Genomic DNA, 21,716 nt, shown 5'->3' with positions numbered 1-21,716 from the left:
AAATTTCACATTTGAATTACTGTGATTTTTATTATTATTATTTTGGCAATTATCTTAGGATTTTATAAGTAAGTTGCCAAAATTGGAATGCATATTGTTCTTTAATCTCCATTCTATATCTTTATTTAGGCTAACCAGCTTAAATATTTAAGTGAATTTGTAGAAGCGCAGATGGCTTACTTTGCTAAGTGCCAGAATATTGTATCTGACCTTGAGAGACAGTTGTCAAGGTAAAAGCAACTTTTTGTCGGTTATGTACCATAATGTTTTTTTCATTTAACAAATTTTTATCCCAAACCTATTTATAATTTTCTTCAGAATGAATATAGTGCTACCTTTCCTATAGAAAATTCATGTAAGATGTTCATTGTATTAAGTGTTTTGACTTCTCTGCTGTATCTGAGTGTTGTTAGAAGTAAGCTAAATGAACTTAGAGGGACATTGGACATTCAGATGTCCAAATTCCCAAACTTTAGACATTTTTGTTTTTCAGCAAACCTGCAAAAGAGGGTATTTGCCCTGTGTTCACAGCAGGATTCACACCCTCAACTCTTGTACTATAAGACTAGAGCTTTAAACCATTGAAGTGTAAACCAAGGAATGTGTTCATGATGTAGATACAAATCTATATGGGAAATTAGAATTTGGGTATATGTGTTTGAATAATTTGTTTTTTGTTCATCAGAAAAGCTACAAAGGAGTATTTCTTTGTGTTTATTGCATGAGAGGACATCTAAAGCTCTTGTATAACATAGTAAAATATTGTGTGATGGTTGTTGAAAAAGCAAAAAAAGAAGTATGGTGTAGGTTATATTTCCATTCAACTAGAGATACCCAAAGAAGGGTATTGTCCATAATGTTATATTTATGGCAATAAATATTATATAAAAATATATGTGTTAACATCTTGTCTTCAGTGGTTTAACCTATGACATTTCTTTGTTTTTTGCTTTTATAACATAGACTTGTTTCATTATTTAGAAGTTAAAATTCTTGTGAATAAGATGTTTTTGTTATTATTGATATTTTAAACAAGTGGAAATGCAAGTAACATGACTATATACCTAGGGAATTAAAAAAATAGGAAAATAATTTGAAAACAGACGTACCATTTCCCAGTGTTGTAATTTTCTTTCTAGCTACAATTATAAATAATTATAACTGTTTAATTTTAATTTTAAAAAATCCATCTGTTTGCTTTTAAGCATATTCATTTTTATATCAATAACAGTACTAAAAATAAAGCTCTATGTTTTGAAGTTGCTGAGGTAAAAATACTTAGGTGTCAAAACACTATATAAAATTAGTGAAATACGATAATGGTCTATTTTTGATTATACAACATTAATCACATTAATGCTGAAATTGTATCTTAATACTGTTTTTTGGGGTAACTCTCTCATCACAAACCTCCCCATTTTTTTTATATGGTTTATTCCCTTACTGCCTGTATTTGTAGCTAAACTCATAGAACATGGTCTGAATTTGACTTTTTCGTCTTTGTGCACATAAAAGTATAACTAAACAGGTCTCTGCTTATTTTGAGTTCTCAAAGTTGACATCACTAGATAGTTCAGATGGTGTTACATCGGTTTTTAATATACAGTGGGTGATTATGTTGGTGATATGTCAGAAAATTAGTTCTAGTGGAAAGTGATTAAACTGCAATTTCTACTTTTCAAAAAGAACAATTGTTTCTGATGTTTTGTTTATTTATACTTGTGATCATAATTTCATATGTCCCTGTCTTTCACAAACTCATAGTCATTTCAATAGTGATATTTATTTGTTAAATCATTAATCTATTAGTAACATTGTTAATTATAGCAGTATAGGGAATTTGTTCAAAACTGAGCAGCAGCATGACATCATTTTACAAGTTTGGGTTAAATAGTTAGCACACAGGATCACCTTCAAAAGGTGTGATACTTTTAAAACAAGACCCAAAACTTGTGCACTTTTGAGTAGTTGACTGTTCTTCTTCAGGAGAATAAAGGGTCCTGTTTAATGAGGGCAGTGAAACATATAGATTTGGATGTCAATGTCAAAGCCAACTCACGTTGAACATCTTGTTTATGTGATATCAACACCTAAGCCTGTATATTTCACTATACTCATTGAACATAACCATTTATTCTCCTGAAGAAGAAATATCAACTATCTGAAAGCACTCAAGTTTGGGTCTTTCATTGAAAATATTATAAATTTACAAGGTTAAGATAAAACATGAATATTACTCCTTCCCAGTAATGTGATGTGACAAAAGTAGGAAGTAAACAGTGAACAAAAAAAAAAATCACTTATCAGTAGCCCCTAATTACAGTAATAATAAATGGGTGTGTATGTTAGTCTGTGTGTGTGTGTGACTGCCATAGCTCCAAGAGGAAAGAATTTACACATTTTAAAATTGTGTACCCAAACTAAGTGTACTCTGAATGTGTGTAACTGGGCATTATTACTTATCCATGTGCGTGTGTACATATTTTGAAGGAGACATGCCAGCAAAACACCACACAGAAAAAAACAGGGTTCCTTATATAACTAAGTGAATTAAATGGTGGGTGTGAATAAAGACTTAAATACTGTGTAGTATTATAAGCTTGAAAAGTGGACACAGTATTTTCACAACTGATGATTGACAAGTGAATAAATCTTTTATCATTTTTAAATGTTAAACAGTACAGCTGCATTGTGCATGTGATGTGTACATTTTAGGATTAAAAAGTTAACTGAATTGCAAAGTATTGTATGTAAAGTCTGAATATGGGGTTTTCATATTTTTTACCACTTGTTAAGTTTTTAAGACAAATTTGAAATCAATTGTGTATGTTAATTCAAACTATGTTTCAACAATTTTAATTTGAATTTTTTATAATTAATATTTTGTCCTTTAGTTTGCATACAGACCATTGTTTGTACTTAGCTATTGCAAATTGTTTGGTCATTTACAAAGGAAATGCAGCTTTAAGAACAGCTGTAAATAAAAATTAAAAATGATTAGATGGAGCATGAATTAGACTATCCTGTAATAGGAAAGTAAACTATTGTTTTAATATATTTTTAATAATTTGTGTAAGCATTCCTTTTTTTATTTGTAAATTGTGAATGTATTTTTGTCTATGTTTGAAAGCAAAAGAAGTTTTATTTAGTTAGTGAGAAGAGATCAGATAACTTGAGTAAAGGTAAACTTGTACAGTTTAAAGGCAGGTTGAATGTTAAAAAAGAAAACTTTATAACAAGTTTAATCCTAAGAATACAAAACAACACTCACACAACTGGAGAATGTTTAAGGCTTAATAAAGGTATTTTACTGATGTTTGATTCTTTAAGTAGGGTATTTTGACTTTTTCAAAGTCTGTACTATGGTTTTATCGAATTGTAGTATTTGTTAACATTAATTTTTTTTACAATGATTGCATTTTTGGTACTTGTATAAATTTCACTATTTGGCCATAGATTAAGGTGCACATTTACCATACATTATCTAGCTACACAGTACAATGTATATAGAAAACAAATATTTACAATGTCAGACTTTATAACTGTTTATTATTTTAAATTCAGGGTTAAATATGCAATAACAATGCTCTAGAATCAAATATCAGGTTATGCTATGGCACGCTCATAAATCCCATTTGCATCTGTAAAATATCTAATGTTGAAATGATTGATGTACATCTGTAAATGTAACTTCAATTATCTTTGTATTATATTTTGAATATTTAATGTACATTATGCTGTTGATACAGAGTCTTTTTGTCTAGTCAAGATGTCTCATTAAGACTGTAATTTATAATGTGACAGTTGAAATTCCTGCTGTGTGTGCAGAGCTACCCTCTTCTGGCAGAAAACAAACACAAAAAAACAATGTAAAATGTAGGCTTTTTATATTTGAATATATAAAATTCCCAATATTGGATACTGAAATTTCCAATCTCCAACTTACTTCATGTTGCTTCTTTAGTAGTTGTACAGAGTATCCAAGTGAACTGTGAAAATCAAAAACTTTTAATATGTAATAAAATTATAAACTTGTCAAAATTTTATCTTTACTCTTGGACTTGTAGGACATTAACAGTGTTAACAGTTTTATATTTTCTCTATGGCAAAAATAAAAGAGCTGTAGAAAAAAGTCAAGTGTTTTGTGCTGACATTGTGACTTGCAGAAGGTAAGGTAAATCTAGCAAGTTAAATAACTATGGTAGAGTTTTGTTATTTATTTCTAACACAATGACAAGAGTAATTACATTATTTTCAGCATTATTTAAGGTTTTACTTATTATTTATACCATTACAATGGCACAATGTTAAAAAAAAATGGGAGCACAATAATTTCTTGTTTTCTCAAACTCCTGTGAATCCATAAGAAATCTTAATGGTGTGAAAACTTAACCAACATAAAAGTGTTTATTGAATGCATTGGCATAACACTTGCTTTTCTCACTGAATTTCCATTGTCCTGACTATGTTTAATGCTGTGACTGCATGTAAGTGAGGTTAATAATTTGTTGTAATAGTTCTACTTTATGTTTTGAAGAATTAGTGGCATGTGAATCTTCTATGTTTACAAGACGTTATTTAAACAGTTTTGTCCTTAATTATCTTCATATAATAAGATTTTAACTTGTCAGCAGTGAATGGTGAATGGCTGGTACTTATTTGTAAACAAGTACGAGCGTGCGCGCGCACGCACACACACACACACACACACACACACAAAGCTTCTCATAGTTTTTTTTTGTGTTTTTTCCTTTTATTTAAAGCATGTCTGTGATTATATCAAGTACTGGAACAACAGGTACTTTCCAAAATTCTTATTCTGCAAATTGTCTCTCACCCACTTCATTCACTGATGATAAGAGAAAGCGAGCACGAGTGCTATATGATTATGATGCACTAGATAAATCGGAACTTTCTTTATTGGCTAATGAGGTGAGTGATATCATAGTATTCCATTTGTATTAGTTCCCTTTTGATACCACTGTTTACACTGTAATTAAATTTGATTTATAACATTTTATTATCATGTATGTATGATCATTATTACTGAAGAATTTTTTTAAAAATGCAGTGTTTTAGAGAACAATCGAAACAAACGTTAAAAAAAATCACAAAATCTGTTATATAGATAATGAAAACTGTTAAAACAATTGCACAAAAACAATTTTAATGACAGTTTTGAAGATGATGAAAAAGATTAATGTGCATTATATTTAAAAAGTTTAATATTGGTAAAAGAACTAGTTAATAAACATATTTTCTGTACAACAGTATATATTTATGTGAAGTAACAGCTGTGCAAATGACCATGACTTGCGTGAGTATTAAAAGATTGACCTCAAAACTGGGCCAAAGTGGAAATTTTACAGTTATATTTAAAATTTAATTGTCAGTATCAATTAATTTGAACACATTTGGTGTTAAAACACACTTTATAATCCAAAGTTTTATGGTATTTTAGTCTTGATTTCAAAAGGAAATAAATAATTCTCCATATTTATTTCTCTGGATCATGTGACACATCTCCTCTTTGAATTCTAATTTTTAGGCATTATCTTTTTTCTGGTATGGTTTTTAGAATGTTGAACTAATTAGAAATACAAACTATAAATGTAACAGGTCAGAATATAAAATTTGAATCTCCTTCCATCTTGATTTGCAGAGACATAAATTATTGTATTACATTCACCAGTGAAGCTTCAGCCATCCTGATATGCTGAGATATAAATTATTCTATCACACTCACCAGTGATCTTTCTATTGTTTTATGATAAGGTAGAACAAATTCCTCTAAACACAAGTCATTATTTGTTAACATCCTATATTTAACCTTGTTGAAATAGAAAAGGTAATGTACGTGTCATGACCTTTTTTGAATAATTACGTTCAAAAGTTTACTGAAATATTAGGTTGAGGAATAATTCGTGAGCATTTTTAAATAATTTCATTCAAGCATTACATGCAAGACTATACAATACTTCAATGCATGAACACATTACACCCAAAACATTTATTATGATACTTTATTTCATGTAATACCTAGGTATATAGTATGCATTGTTTTAAACGAAATTGTAAGAAATTAAATGCGAAAAGCAGATGGTGTCGAAAATGCTCGATTTTGTCCACTTGACATTCGATTTAATGAGCTGAAAATGAAAGCAACAATTAAAGACATATGAAAATCAAACACACCATCTATTAGAGCAAAAAATTATCTACCAAATGACATGAAATATTTTGCGAAAGCGTTTCATTTATGAATATATTTTGTTAACTTGAAAAAACGCTCACGAATTATTCCTCAACCCAATACTTTGATAAAGTATAATAATGATGATGATAATAATAATAAACTTGGCACCAAAATATAATTCATATTTCAATTTTTTTTAAATATAAGTTTTGGTTTCTTAATTTAAAAGGAAATATGCACCACTGAATCACATTTGTTTAAACCACATAACATGCCCTTCCCATTTCATCTTTCTTTTTTTAGAAATCTTTGCAGTTCTCTGACATTTTACTGAACATACTTATCAACAATAGTATAGTTATAAATTATGTAAATTAAACAGTTGTCTATAATGTTTTAGTAACAGATTGGTTGTTTCATCCAGAAATAATTCTTCCATAAGTTATGATAACTGTCTTCTCTACATGTTCTTGTATTTTTTGTGTATGTGTTTTAATGATAACAAAAACTTGCCAAGCACTGTATGTTTGTTGTAAACTTTATTATTACACAATTTTTGATTTTTGTGACAAAGAATAATTTTTAATCATAGCTTGAAAATCACTTTACACTTGGACTAGTATTGAAACACTATTTTCACAAACAAATCTTTAGTAGAAAATATTTTATTAAACATCTGATTTTTTTCATGTATAAAGTACTTGTATTCTTTACTAAAAGTGTACCAAATTTTGTGAAGATACATGTACTACATTAAATTATAGTATAAATACTTAATATCTACAAATGTGTACACAAACTTGTGTATTTTATACCAATCTCATTGTAAAAAAGGGTTGATATCCTTAACTTAAACATTTTTACTCATCTGTAATAAACTTATTTTTGAAGATAATTAGGTTTACAAGCAAGTTTCATCTGAAATGTTTCAGTCAGCCTATTGTTTAACGCAATATTCAATTGAACTGTTGCTATTTTTTTTCGTGAAGTGTGCATAAGGTTAAGGGAAAGGTTTCAACCACAGTATGGTTTTTCTTTTTATTGTCTTTTCAATAAACATTTAAAGTTATTTTCTAACTTCAATTTGTACTTTTCTAAATCTTTTTAAATACATATCAAAAATTTTTTTTTGGTCATTTCATTGCTCTATACACTTTGATTACTGACAGACAAAGGTGGTAAATGTAATTTTTTCTTCACTATGACAGTTTTTTTGTTGTTGTTGTTGCTGTTGTTTTTCAGTCTTCAAGTAAACAATAGTCAGTGGAGCTTCCTTTAATGTTACATTTCATGTTTGTGGTATAAATACTGTTTCTCTCCCATCTCACTAATAAATTTAATAGAAGTACTGAAGAACATTAGTTATGCAAATCAAATTTTGGAAATTAAAGATATGTGCAGACATGTATTTATTTACTTTTGTAGAAGACCATGCATATAGTAAACAAGTCCCAACATATTTGGATCACTTCTTAGTAAAGGCTAGATCTTACCACAGGACCGTCATTGTGACATTAACCTTACTCATTATGAATGTCCTTTATGAATTCTTAAATATTAAGAATATGTTTATCTTTTTTAAATCAAAGTTGCTCTATGCTGGGATGAAAATATCCACAAAATACAAAATAGTGGCTCTTTCATTGAATCACAAAGTGGATATTGTTAATAAGTTACAAAAAAGTTAATTGGGTAATAAGCTAACAGAGGAATACGACACTGGAACTTCAATATCAAACATTAAAACAAATTGTGACTCGGTTTCTTTTAATTTAATCCTCTGGAGAAGGAGGATAGAAATTCAGAATGAAAAGAAATAACAAAACCAGAAAGTCAACAGTGCTGTTCACATGAGCTTTTTACAAGAGCATTCACTTGTTCAGCCCATTTTATGTCCTGTTCTTTGTGAAAAGGCTGTAAGGTTTTTTCATAAAATGCTGGTATTTCATAATTTAAAACTAACTCAGGATGGCTAAGAAACTTTAAGTTTAACCACAGTATACATCACAAAGATAGTCCACTGCACCTGGTTATAAAAATGTCTGAAGAGAAAATGGCAATTTTGGAATGTGCTGATGCCACTGGGAATCACAAGTTGCAGGTAATATTCAAGATATGATTTTTAGTAATGTCAAGTTATCCAGATTTTCAGTTATCAAAACCATCCATGGTCCCAGTTAGTCTGGATAAATGACAATCTGCTGTAGTTGTTTTTTCAAATTTTACCTTTGTTTTTCTTAAAATTACAAATGATGATAAAAACATGGAAGCTAAAATTAATATTTGATGAAAGAAATTGAACAGTAATGTTGTTTCTACCATATATCCCCAGTTTGTCATATGAAGTGTTTCATAAAATTAAAAAACAAAAACATCTTATTCTGGTTTTAGACCATTGAATAAAATTAGTCAAATATTAAATAAACCTATAGATGAAACTAATCTAATTGACAAAATGGGTACTTGTATATTTATAAATATATCCTGGTGAAACTAAAAGAAACTTAGAGCAAACAAACATAAAAGTAAAAGTGAAAATTCTGGACTAGCAAAATATTTAAAAAGTATAGAATAAAGGAATATAAGAGAAAAGATGAAAGAAGAAGTGAGAATTCTGCATTAGCTGAACATTCAAATCAGAAAACAGTTGTCATTCAGTGAGAAGAAATTTAGTCTCTAAATAAAGTTTTTAACAAATAATAATTTTTAGTGATCTAATTATTCATATTTACACAAGTGCATTGAAATTTAAACTTTTAATATTGTTGTTTAAGTTAGTGTTATTTTAATGCTTTAGGTAGCATATGTTACATTTGTCAGGTTACAGCTGAATGGTGATGTCACATACTAGTAATATGCAGTGGTTAGTGTGGATTTGTATGTACTTGTGTGCCTTAAGTTACATATGGAAAAGTTTCTGCAAATATAGCGTGTATACAAATGTATTTATATGAGTGCATCTTTCAGGACAAAGAGTTTCACTTGTATTTTATGTAAAGACTACAAACATTAGGCTAGACAGCATTAAGAAAGAATATTGTGGGCCCAGTTTGTTTGTTTTTTGTTAATGTTGATGAAATAGTATTTAGTACAAGCAAGTGGAATATCCATACATTTTGTTGCTTTGTCTTTATAAAATGAAATCACTAATAGTAGCTCATTTGAAATGAAAGTAAATAGGTATCAGTTGTTTCAAAAATAGTTTTAACTTGCAACATTTGATTTGTATGGTCAGTTTCTTAACAAACTTGTAAAAGTTTTATTCCAAGATAGTGCTGCTTTATTTGAATTTTGTGTTAAGTGCATTTAGTTGTATTAAGAATGGATTCACTTAAATCAGTTTGATATGACTTATTGATTCTTAAACTTCATAGATTTAATATTGAGGGCTTAATATGAGATTTAAAACCACTTATTTCTATGATTTGTAACATTATGAGAACTCTGGAACATGAGGTTTGGTGCTAATTCATAAAGGTAACATTGACATTTTGAAATCATACAACCATGTCAACTAGATCTACTGGTTTCTAAAAAACAAGTTGGATACAACATTCTGTCAAAACTGGATTTGCATGAGGTCAGAACATCAAAGTTACAGAAAAGAAAATTGTATAAAGAAATTGCAAGTCTCATTTATGCAACCAACACTCCATTTCTCTTTATATAATGCCCAAGATTTATTTAAATGGTATAAAAGCTGATACCAGGCTATCATGTCTCAAACTAAAATGAAATATAATCGGTAGAGCAATATTCATAATGATTTGATTGCACTGATGGGGAGCCATATATAATTCTTACTGTAGGCACTTCTGAACATCAACATAATGCTCAATACTATAGTGAAGTGGCCAAAGCTTCCAGTAAAGATTACAAGACCACATTTAAGGTAAAGTAGGAACTGTTGTTACCTAATAATACAGGAAAGGTATTTCAGAAAAATGAGGTGAAGTAATGGATGTAGAGTCCAACTTGTTACATCTGGATTCTCAGTTCATCTGTTAAACTTACTGACAAAAGATGTTCATAGTGCATCTGTTGAGACGTCAGAGAAGTAGTAAAATACTTCTAAAATAATCACTTCACTGCTTCATTATACAAAGACATTTGGGAACAGAAGTTAATTCTTCCAAGTGAAGTACAATGGGATAATTTTTTTCAGATTATTTGGAAATGTGCATCTAAAACTGGTCAGCATTGATACGTGAAGAAAATCACAACAGAATAGACAGTAAGATTCAAAACCTTGAATGTGGGGCTAAAATGAAATTGAAGATTTACTAAATAGAACTCAAGCCCATCTGTGTTGCAATAAGTAGGGCTTAATGTGACTGAAGTACTATTGTTAATGCTGTAGAAGTATGAATATTCTTTTTTTTTAGATTGAAAAAAGGCTGAAGTTCCTATAGATGTTTAAAGAATTCAACTGTCAAGCATAAACACTGACTCTAGCTCATTACTTAGCAAACTTAGTTCATCCGTGATATCAAGAACATAAGTTAATGTTGGGAGAAGTGTACTCTGCTATGATATGGTTTGCACACACATATATAAACATCCCATGCTTTCTTTCAACCATTATTAAATACAAAACTGAAACACCCATTTTTTCCACCAAGAAAATCTCTTCAAAGATGTTTGAGCATTTGACTGATGAAAATCATTGAAATTGGTTCAGCAGTAATTAATGTTGTTTGCCAGCTTTACACAACATGTACTTCAGTAGTAGGATTGTAGTATTGTTCTACATAAATTTGGTTTTATCAGAAGTGCAAAAGAAATTAGGAAATGAGACAATTAAATTTGTATTTCTTCTAAGAGCTTTGAACAGTGGTTAAAAAAAAAAGGATAAAGTCAATCATTAAGTATGTAACAGTTGATTTAATGTGAAGATCTTGCATTTAGGTTTAAAATAAAATTTGATGTCAGTAAAACAACTAAAATTTTTTGAATTTTTTTAAAAGTTGTGATTATGACTAAACAGTTTGTTATAGAAGATCTTAGTTGGTGTAAGTTTTATTACTTAAATAAAATGTGTGAGATTTGAGTGTTTTTGAAATACTAAAGACATTTCAACATAGATAATTACACTTCAGAAAATATAAATTTTATTTTAGTTCTTCTAATGACTTGCCATTACAACTTCATCAGGAGATCACAGGTACTGTATCTCAACAAACCTGAACTTATAACTTTTGCATAAGAATATAAATGTCACACGTGTGTTTATTCTATGGTGACTTTTAGGTGAAACCTGCATTGAGAGGGAAATTGAAACCATTGGACTAAAATTATTATGGAAAATAAGCTTGTAGTCATTCTTTCAAACATTTTGAAAATAATCCAGAGCTGAAGATTATTTAACAAAACAATTTAATATTATTCATTTAAAATGAAAGAAAAACAATTTTGATTTTTTTTCAACATGCTCTGAATGAAAATATTAGTGTTTTTATGGACTTTTTAAATTTTTTCTGAACACCAAACAACACTCGTAACCCTCTAGAAGGAAAGTAGAAACATATTTGAACAAAATAGCACAAACTTGAACCTTGTGATTCAGTACCAGAATAGAGATGTTGTTTTCAACTAATCATTGTTTCTCATTCTCATTTATCATGATGTTATGTAATTTGCCTAGTAAAAAATATTATAACTCATTTTTTGTTTTTGTATCTGTTGCTTTTTTTTTGTTCTTCATTACATACAAGAGTATAATATAAAAAAAATATTTCTTCATAAAGTAACTTCATTTGTTTTTAGGTAAATTATGTGGCATCTGAACATGAGCAGGACCCAGACTGGGTATTTGGAAAATTTATAGGGTTCAGGAAAAAGTCTTAAAAGTTTAGCTTTGTGATATGTTGCAAGAACACTAGATGGTTATAAACAATTTCTATCAAAATTCAGTCCATCTTTTCTTTTCAGAGCTTTCTTTATCATTTTAAAATTTGTTTGAATTGTCATTGGAAAAGAAACATTTTTATTAATAAACTTAGATTGAGAATTATTAGTTTTTGTTAGATAAATTTTTAATCAATCATGTCAAGTTTCATTTTGCTGATAAGTTTGCTCAGTTAGATATTTCAACCTAAAGTAACTGCATGAAGGAGTCAAGAAAATTATAGAAGAGAAACATAATGAAAAACAAAATTGAAAATAGGCTTAAATCTTGTTAAATGTATTAAATAAAACCTGATTAAGAATTAAAACAGTAGGCTTGGTTATAAATGTTTTTGTAAGTCAGTGATCATAAAAACAATGAGAATGATTACATTGTTTTTAAATCAAAACACATGTATATGTTTTTATGAAATAAAAGCTATTTGAAAGCTTTGCAAAATTGCAGTAGATATTGAAAACAATAATTGAAATTAGATGTATATGTTGAACATTAGTGGCTGTCTGATATATCAATTTGTATAAATGTATAAGCATTCAAAAGCTGGACAAAAGTGGAAATGTTGCAGTACAATGATCACTAGATAAGTATTTTCCTATTATATATTACTATTTACATTATTCCCTGATAGGTCGATTATAAGAATATCTTTAACCCAAAAAGTAAATAAGAAACTCCTTTTATGTGTGAATCAGTTTCATGTGGTGTTGCATTAATTGTAAAAGCTATAACACAAACATGAAACTTATGAAAGAAAATGCTTGGGCCTTGATGTTGTTTATTTCAAACATATATTTGGGTTCAAAATTCACCCTTTGTTATATGTTTGTAATTACTTTTGCATATATTATGGCATCTTTGTATTTGGTACATGTTACTGCTGAGCTCTCCTTCAATCACAAAGACTATGTTACTGATTATAAAATGGATATCACAGTCGTGGCAGAAGATACTAAAACTCATGTTTTTCTTTTTATTTCTTGACTTTTTTTTCATTGCAATAAGAATATAATGAAAAATGCAGTAATATTTCTTCATAATTTTTTTATAGGTAATTTATGTGACATCTGAACTTGGGCAGGACCCAGACTGGGTAATTGGAGAACATGGTTTACTTAAAGGCAAAGTTCCCCTGGCTTATCTAGAATTCTTGAGTTAAACGTCATTGATCCATGAAATTTAAATATATTTTATAATTATTTTAAATATAAAAATACAGTATAAAGTACCAGAGCAATGTTGTGTTTAAGTATGGTAATTTTTTTTATGTATTAACTTGTGCAACTTTTTGGCAAGAACACAAGGGTAGTGTTTTAACCTTATAATTTTCTCTATGTAAGAATTACTTTTAAGTAAATTGTAATTGTTCATTCAAAAGGTCTTACTTTTTTGTGCTATCAGTTGGTTTTTCAAGATATTTTATATGGTTACTTATTTGACCCAGCTGAAGACCAGATACTTCTTTGCATGGAAAATTAGTTTTATAAGCAGAGCAAACAATCATTATCAATACAAGCATTACTGACTTATAAATTAAATTTTAAAAAAATCATTCACATGCCAAATATGGTGCCAACATTTTCTTTGTGAACAGTTATTTTCTATTAGAAGATATGTTTTGTAGCTATTTGTGCTTTATTTTACACAGAGTATGAATGTGTTATTTCAGAATATTAGGTATATTAAGGTGTGTTTACACATTTCAAAGTCAAATAATTTTAACAGCTTTAAGAACTAATCTGCAAAATGTATTATGAAGAAGAGGGGACTAGTCAAAGAACTGTGTGGACTTTTAACCTAATGAATATAGTTTGAAGTTGATCTGAAATTATTGAGTGCATATTCTTCACTGTTCAAAGATCAATCATAATCCAAGTTATTGACTGGAAACGACATCTTATTAGGAAAGAAAATAAGGACGTTTAGCAATGTCTTTTTTTCTTCTGTTGGAAAGTTAGATCTACTTTGTTTTCTTTAATGTTGTTGATCTGTAATAAACATGATATTTATCAGAATTTTATAAGTAAATGTGAATATTTCATTGAAAGAACTGGAAGCCTTGTAATGTATAATGTAAAGAATTCTGAGCTGCAGGAAGGGACCAAGGGAAGTTTGGCAAATGATTTTAACTTTCTTATTTTATGTGTTAAAATATAAAACAGTAGTTATGTTATAAGGAATGTTATTTTCTTTTTTTTGCTAAATCAGTTACTGTAAATAGCATTGGTGGTTGTGTCCAACCAAAGGTTAGTTCTCAAGCTTTGGCATGTTTCCATGGTGTTTGTTTCATAAAGATGGAAAGTTATTTATAAGTACATAATATGTTTAATATATTTTCATAGGTGTTTTTTTGTATTTGTAAATTTGGTATTTATAGTGCAATCATTTCATACTGAATTAACAAACTGGTTCTTTCTGTTAGTTTTCAGTAAATGTGGTATTAGGGTGAACTAATTTTATATTGATATTGACACATTTCTTTTTATTTGACTTCTAATTACTACTGAAGAAGTTTTAGTAGTTTCTAAGTTTTTTATTATTGTTCTAATGAATGTGTATGTTTGTATTATCTTGATAAAATCTTTATTTATATTGGGTCTGATCAGGAAGGTTGAGTAAGGGTTACATACTGTGTAGTAACTTGTATGTAACTTTTAATGTAGTATTAAAACCACTACATTATTGTAAGTATTGATATCTGTTGTAACAACTTAATCTCATCCAAAAGTGCAGATGAAACTTGCAGTCATAGAGTTCAGATTTGGTCAGTTTCAAAAATATATTAGGCCATTATGAAGAGAAACTATAAATGGAAATTATACAAGTTTTTGCTTGCTGATGTACTGTGTTATTTTATTTTCATTTAAGTAACAGAATAATGTAATAAAAACAAGGGAAGATATTTATTTCAACTAAAAATCCAAAATAAATTTATTTATTTAGTGTAGGGAGAGAATATATTAATATTATAAAGTTTTGCCTTGTGAATATTTTTCTAAATAGGATACTGTTTTCGAACTTCAAATTTGTGATTATAAAACAAAAAAAAACAAAAAGCAATCAGTGTTTCCTTCATTGTGGTTTTATATCCAAAACATTTCATAAGAATGAAGTTAAAAATTAGCAATTTCAAATTAAAGGGTTGGTTTTGATGTGCACTGGTTTTGTTGTGCACTTGAGTGGCTTTGTAGCCTGAAAGTGTTGCTCCGATTATTTGTCAATAAGACACTCGCATAACTATCCAAAATAAAATATTAGTTTCACAAAGGAATGTTGCTTACCAGTAAACTGGAGTGCTATCTTTATTTATAAAAAACATTTAGCCTATATCTTTTTTGTGTACAAAGATTTAATTTTTCATTATTTTATTTTATCATAAGCCAAGGAAATGTATAGTTTCAAAGACAACTGCAACCAAGTAGTGTTTATGATATCCTTGTACGAATCATAAGAAAATTTGTAAAAGTTTGGAAAGTTCACTGTGCATTAATTTACTTGTGAGAAATGTAAATGACACCAACCATAAGTTGACAGTGTGAAACAAATATATACATACACATGCATACCTTGGACTAAGGTTCTAGACATGAACAGTTTCTTCTGTTTTGATCATCTTTGTGATAATTCATATATTTACCATATAAAGCTCTATTACCATGCATAAAGTTTACCTTATAAGTGATTATTTATTACAAATATCAGTAGCCATGTTGTTGTATCCATAACTACCAGAATATATTTAGTTGAAGTTGTACTTTTTGTTCTGTAAGACTTCAATTTCTCTGTAATTCAAATGACTCTCAGCATTTGCAGAAAATCCATTAGAGCTATTTGATATTTGAGCATTGTTTTGTTCTACACACAGTCTAATTTTATTTTTTGGTTTTTATTAAGCAGAAACATTATCTCGGAAAATACTTTTCCAGTGTATATTTTAATCCAGTCCTATTGATAATGCAAGAAAGTATGGTATTGTATTTCTTCAAAGTGCTTATATGGAAAATATTTTCCTTCGAATAACAGTTTTTTTATATCTATATTTTATCACTTAAGACAAAGAACAAAAGAGATTTATTTGAAATGTGTGAATGACAGCACATGCTTTAACATCATTTATTAGAGAAAACACATAATTATTAGATTTGTTTTAACTTGTAGACACTCATATGTTATAACTCGGTGTTTGTTGGCATCCTATTAATTTTGCCATTTGAAAAATCTAATGTTATTTAAAAAAATAGTGTGTGATGAAACTTTTGTTACACAGATCTGTGTTTAATAATTGTATGGTGCTCTGTTTGCTAGATGGTTAAGTATAGTATTGCAAGCAATTTAGAACTGATGTTATTCTGATTAATGCAGTGTGATATTGAAGGTGTGCCTGCATGAGAAAAATGTAACAGTTACAGTATTCACTTGTAGGTTACTGCTATGTAATAAAATAAGTTGAATATTATAAAGCAGAAAAGTCTGTTTATGTTGGTTGCATTTGATATGACAAAGAACGAACCAGATTAAACATGTTTATTCATAGCTCAGCATGTGGTGTATTTCCATAAAGAATACTTAAATGTGTAACAATATACCTCATGACTTGAAGCCAGTTAAGTTTCATTTGTTGATAATGTATCTTGTATTAAAGAACTAAAATTCATATTCCTTTGTTGTATATGCACTTATATTCACATATATTAAATGTGTAAATGGTCTGTAAATTCATTGGATTATATTTCACAATTATTTAATCTCAGAGTAGATAGATTTAGTATAATACAAGCTCACAAGAATATTCTTTGTAATCATTTAATAGGCATTCCCCATTAATAATAAGATTCCTTTTTTTATTATTATTGGTAGTAGTAAAGTCTTTTCATGAAAATTTAGCATCTCTACAGTAGTTAATTTTAAGTGCATGTTACATATGCACAATGTATATATAACCTTAAGCTTTTCATTTATGAGATTAGAATACTTGTATTAGAAGTAGTAATGTAGATCTCAAGATTAATGGTTTGTAGTCTAAATACTCTGAGTATTCTGATCAACTACTTTTTAAAAATATTGATATATTCGTGAATGATTAAAAAATTCAGTTATTATTAAACATTTTCACCTGATTAAATTGTTCATAATATAGTTCTCAAAGCCCTACAAAATGGTTTATTTAAAATGAAAGAGTTGAATATGGTAAGCATAATATAACTTACTTTTGCTAAACAGCAACAATAGTTTGGAGTTCATCACTTTCTATTGCTTTTATTTTTGAGAATCTCGCTGAAAATGTCAAGAGATACCTTCCCTTTTTTCACTTGAGCCACCTGTGGCATGTAATCATCAGGGATGTCCTCCAAAACATAAGGTCCTTGGTGGGACAGCCATAAGTCTGGATTCACAATTCAAAAACCAGGGATTTATTAACCTGAAGGACATAACAGATATCCTAATGTGGCTCTGCTGTAAACAATATGTAAAACACAACTGTCTTTCAGTTGTGAAAAGGCCCTTTTTATCCTTCATACTTTGTTGGTGTTATACTTTGCAAATTTCAAATATTCCAGGCAGATTCTGAGATGCACTATTTGCCATATTGGATGTATTGTAACAAACATTTTTATCACATGCTTCTAACTGATTGTGTGCACAACAGTATGCAGTATTTACACTAAATTATTGAACATTGTTGATGTATAAATGGACTAATTCTGCTGTTCTTGGAGATTAGGTATGTTCTCCTGACACCAAGAACGTAATATTGTTATCAATACTAAGTAATTTATAGGGAATTTACTTCTCTTCTTCTGCACCATCAAAATCATCTCCAGAGTAAAAACTTTTGCATAGCCTTTTCTGCACGTTAAGGGCCTGTATCACCAATATTATTGTGCCCTTTGATATCTTTGTTGGTGATTACATTCACAGTAACCCTAACAAATAGCTCAGAATTTATAACTGGCAGTAGTCGTACTTTCCTTGCATTAGCCTTATTTTTCTAACCTGTTTATCAACTGTTAATATTCCTTAATGTCTTGTTTTGTATATATTCGTTTTGAAGATAAGTAATTCCTTTCTACTCTTTAGAAGCGCAAAATCAACTATGTTTGCAAGCTTTTAAAGGTTTTTGTGAACTTGTGTTCTTGTACAGTTCTGCATTGCACTCTGATAACTGCTCATAATATATTTGAAATTAATGTCGAATAGTGGATTTCATGACTTGCAAGGCTATTTATTTGATTTTTCTGCAACATTATAAAGGATATCCATTTTTTCAGTTTTACACATAGCCATTTCTTACATATTTTTATGAGAATACGATGTTACACTTCAGTTGATATTACCTTTGTACTATTAAGTCATATATTCCTGATAGCCTCTTGCAAAGTACCGTAACTTTGGACAAGGTTTAGAATTTGACATACAGCGATGTATTTCAATCAGTGTCAACATGGTTAAGAGTATTTTATGTTGTTGAAGTGCTTATATTAATAAACGTGTAAAAGGGCATCACAATAATTTTGAATAGCTCAAGTTGACTATTTATAGGTTTATAATAAGAGTTTATATTATGAATGTGACATTGTCCTTGTACTGTCTAAGCAAACACTGTTGGGTTTGTTGCATTGTCTCGTACGTACAGTCGAGAAAAGTTGACTAAGATAAAAATGGTTCATTGCTTTTAACCAGATAGATACCAGCTTTCCCAGTTCTCTTAAATGATTTATTAAATTAAAAACTTGTCCTGCTGCACCTAAAAGTCTGTATTTCTTAATACAGTAACATTTAAGGTAGAAAATACGATCTTGTAACGTCTTGGTTTGAAGTATGTTTGACCCTATATGGAAGGATTAATTTGCATTTGTCCCAATTAAAGAAAGGATATCCACAAATAATTGAAATAAATCATTTTTTCTCTATATTAATTTTCGTAGTTAAAATACATATTGGAAAAATGTGATATTTCTAACATTTTAAGGAAATGAGAGACACAAAAAGATATCCTTTATTATTATGAATTAAAGTAAGGAATTTAAAACTGCTGAAAACTGCGTTAAAAGGATTTTCATATCGATCTTTTTATAACCTATCGTACTGAAGTTAAAAGCAAAAATAATTGAAGCCCTTTTACTGAATATTTTATCAATTTATGTAGTAGTTTATGTATTTTTTAAATTTATATTTTGATTTTAATTTTAGCAACTTTTTATAAATTGTTGTTTTAATAATATGCATGCAAAATATCTATACTTTGGTCTAATTAAATTGTATCAAGAAAAATATTTTATTACACTCTAAATTTGAAATATTTCGTCTCTGTTATCCATTATTGGGTGATGGAAATACATTTCAAAATAAATCAGTATATTCAGTTGTCCGTTTAAAATAAAATAAACTTATTGAACCTGTTGTCATCGGGTATAGAAAGTTATATGAAATTGACGGCCTTTCCTTTAAATAAATATTCTTTCCTATCCTCTCCTTAATTGCAGTGAGAGAGTCTGGCATGACCAGGTGGTTAGGGTGCAAGACTCGTAATCTGAGAATTGCAGGTTTGAATCCCTGTGACACCAAATATGTTCAACCTTTCGTTATAATGTGACGGTCAATCCTAATATTGGTAAAAGAGTAACCCAAGAGTTAGCGATGAGTGGTTACGAGCACTTCCTTCTAGTCTTACATTGCTAAATTAAGGACGGCTAGAGCAGATAGCACTCGTGTAGCTTTGCGCGAAATTAAAAAAAACGAGCATAGAGTGAGTAGATGTTTGCAAATTTTTAAATATGAAACGTTTAGTAGAATTGTGCAAAACCGTCTCTAAATTAAGAGTTTAAAAGTAAGATTAGGAATTTTTTTTAGAATATCTAGAAAAACAAAGATACCTCAGTATTAAATTATAGTAAAAAAAAACATGTTTCTTTCTACCTTTAATATTTTGAACAGAAATATTACTTTTTGGAATGATTTTCCTGAAATAAATTGGTTTAATTCGTCTACATAAGATGTTACCCCTTCTCCTTCGCGTGGTGTGTCAACTTACGGGCTTATCATGCTAAATTCCGCAGTTCGAATATAGCGGTGAATAGAGTGCAGATTCCCCATTGCGTGAATTTTTGCTGGAACAATCTATATAGGAATTTGTTATTGTAGTATTTTTTTGCTAGTATTAACATAACAGTAATAAACTAAGAGAAAATTATTGTTATCGCTGTACACTAAGAGGGCAATAGTTTAATTTTTAAAAGGTTTCAAGATGAAATTCAATCAATGAAATTAATGCTATCAAAACCCGTCTTTCGCTGGGACAGCGGTAAGTCTTTTGATTTACCAGTGCTACGATCAGAGGTTCGAGTCCTCTTATTGGACACAGGTATCCTGATGTGGCTTTGGTATAAGAAAACACGTACACACACTGACAAATACCGGTTGCAGATGTAAACAAAAATTAACAATTTTATAAGAGGTTTAACTCTTGTTATTATGTCTTTCTAAAACAATAAATGAATTTGTATAACATTACAAATTGTTTATACAACAACATAACTTCAAGATTTCGGTTAATAACCATTGTCCTAAACCCTTTTTTACGTCCAAAGTTACATAAATTCAGAGTTATCACAAATTCTTCAAATTATTTAGGAAACTTATTGGATCCCCCGTTCAGCCGTATGGGCGTTATTATATTACGATCAATCCCGCTATTCATTGGTGAAAGAGTAGCACAAAAGTAGGCGGCGGGTGGTGATGACTAGCTGCCTTTCTTCAAGTATTACACTGCCAAATTGGGGACGGTTAGCGCAAATAGCTTTGCGCGAAATTAAAAACAAACCAAACCAAATATATTGTAACGTGTTGAAGCAAAAACTGATATTGATGAAATTGCTCTAATAAATGTTGCTTAAATTTATTTTATCATATAAACTTTTATTTTTAATAATTACACAAATCTCCAATTTTTAAAATATACTTTGCATTATACTGTCCCATTTCATTCACTCATGTAAATCGGCTTATAAGAAAAATATTTTGATCTCATTATAAAGCTCGTATTGTCCATTGTTTAGCTTTGCGCATAAGAACAAGCAAACTAATAGTAATTTGGACGATTTAATTTCTGTTATTGATATTTCATACAATTTAAATGGATCAGACATTTAGTTGTCTAACAGTATAAAGATACTGCTAATTATTTGGATTTAGGCTTTGCTTTTATAAAAAAAAAGTTTGGATTAATATTTTTGGTATCTAATCCAACATAGTATTTCCTATAACTTATTTACAAGGAGTAGTTATGGAAAAAAACCAACCTCAAATAGCTAGGTCAGTCTTGATTTGTTTTATAATTCTATTATTTTGGCTTGTAAAATTTCAAATTTAACGAAATAATTAAGTTTTAAAAGCAGTAATTTCATCTTAATTGTGTAAGAGCGTAGCGTAATGCCACTTAAATGTTTGCAATAGTTATAAATTTTTCGTGTGTATAATAATTTGGGTATATGTATTTCATTGTACTATATAGGTAATATTGTATTACATTTGAATTTTTCAAATATATTTACACAACATTTTAAATATATAATGTGTTTAATTTGTGTGCTAGAGATCACATGATATTATGAGAAA

The 21,716-nt window shown here is 29.1% G+C and overlaps 1 protein-coding gene across 10 annotated transcripts in view; it reads left to right on the top strand.

The window, feature by feature from the left end:
- The window catches only part of LOC143234247 (endophilin-B1-like), a 41,630-nt gene extending 25,061 nt beyond the window's left edge, over nucleotides 1-16,569 (top strand). For 4 of the 10 annotated variants that reach the window (XM_076471467.1, XM_076471462.1, XM_076471461.1 and 1 more), the window contains 3 exons: nucleotides 130-230; nucleotides 4,764-4,932; nucleotides 13,153-16,569. In XM_076471467.1, the coding sequence (XP_076327582.1) occupies nucleotides 130-230; nucleotides 4,764-4,932; nucleotides 13,153-13,260 (378 nt within the window). In that variant the 3' untranslated portion in view covers nucleotides 13,261-16,569. The other 6 variants (XM_076471468.1, XM_076471466.1, XM_076471465.1 and 3 more) reach the window with 5 other exon arrangements.
- Nucleotides 16,570-21,716: the final 5,147 nt, after the last annotated feature.

The sequence above is a fragment of the Tachypleus tridentatus genome, chromosome 12, assembly GCF_004210375.1.
Source record: "Tachypleus tridentatus isolate NWPU-2018 chromosome 12, ASM421037v1, whole genome shotgun sequence".
In the NCBI taxonomy this organism is placed as follows: domain Eukaryota; kingdom Metazoa; phylum Arthropoda; class Merostomata; order Xiphosura; family Limulidae; genus Tachypleus; species Tachypleus tridentatus.
Note: the sequence above shows the minus strand (reverse complement) of the source record. Positions and strands in the feature narration are given on the sequence as shown.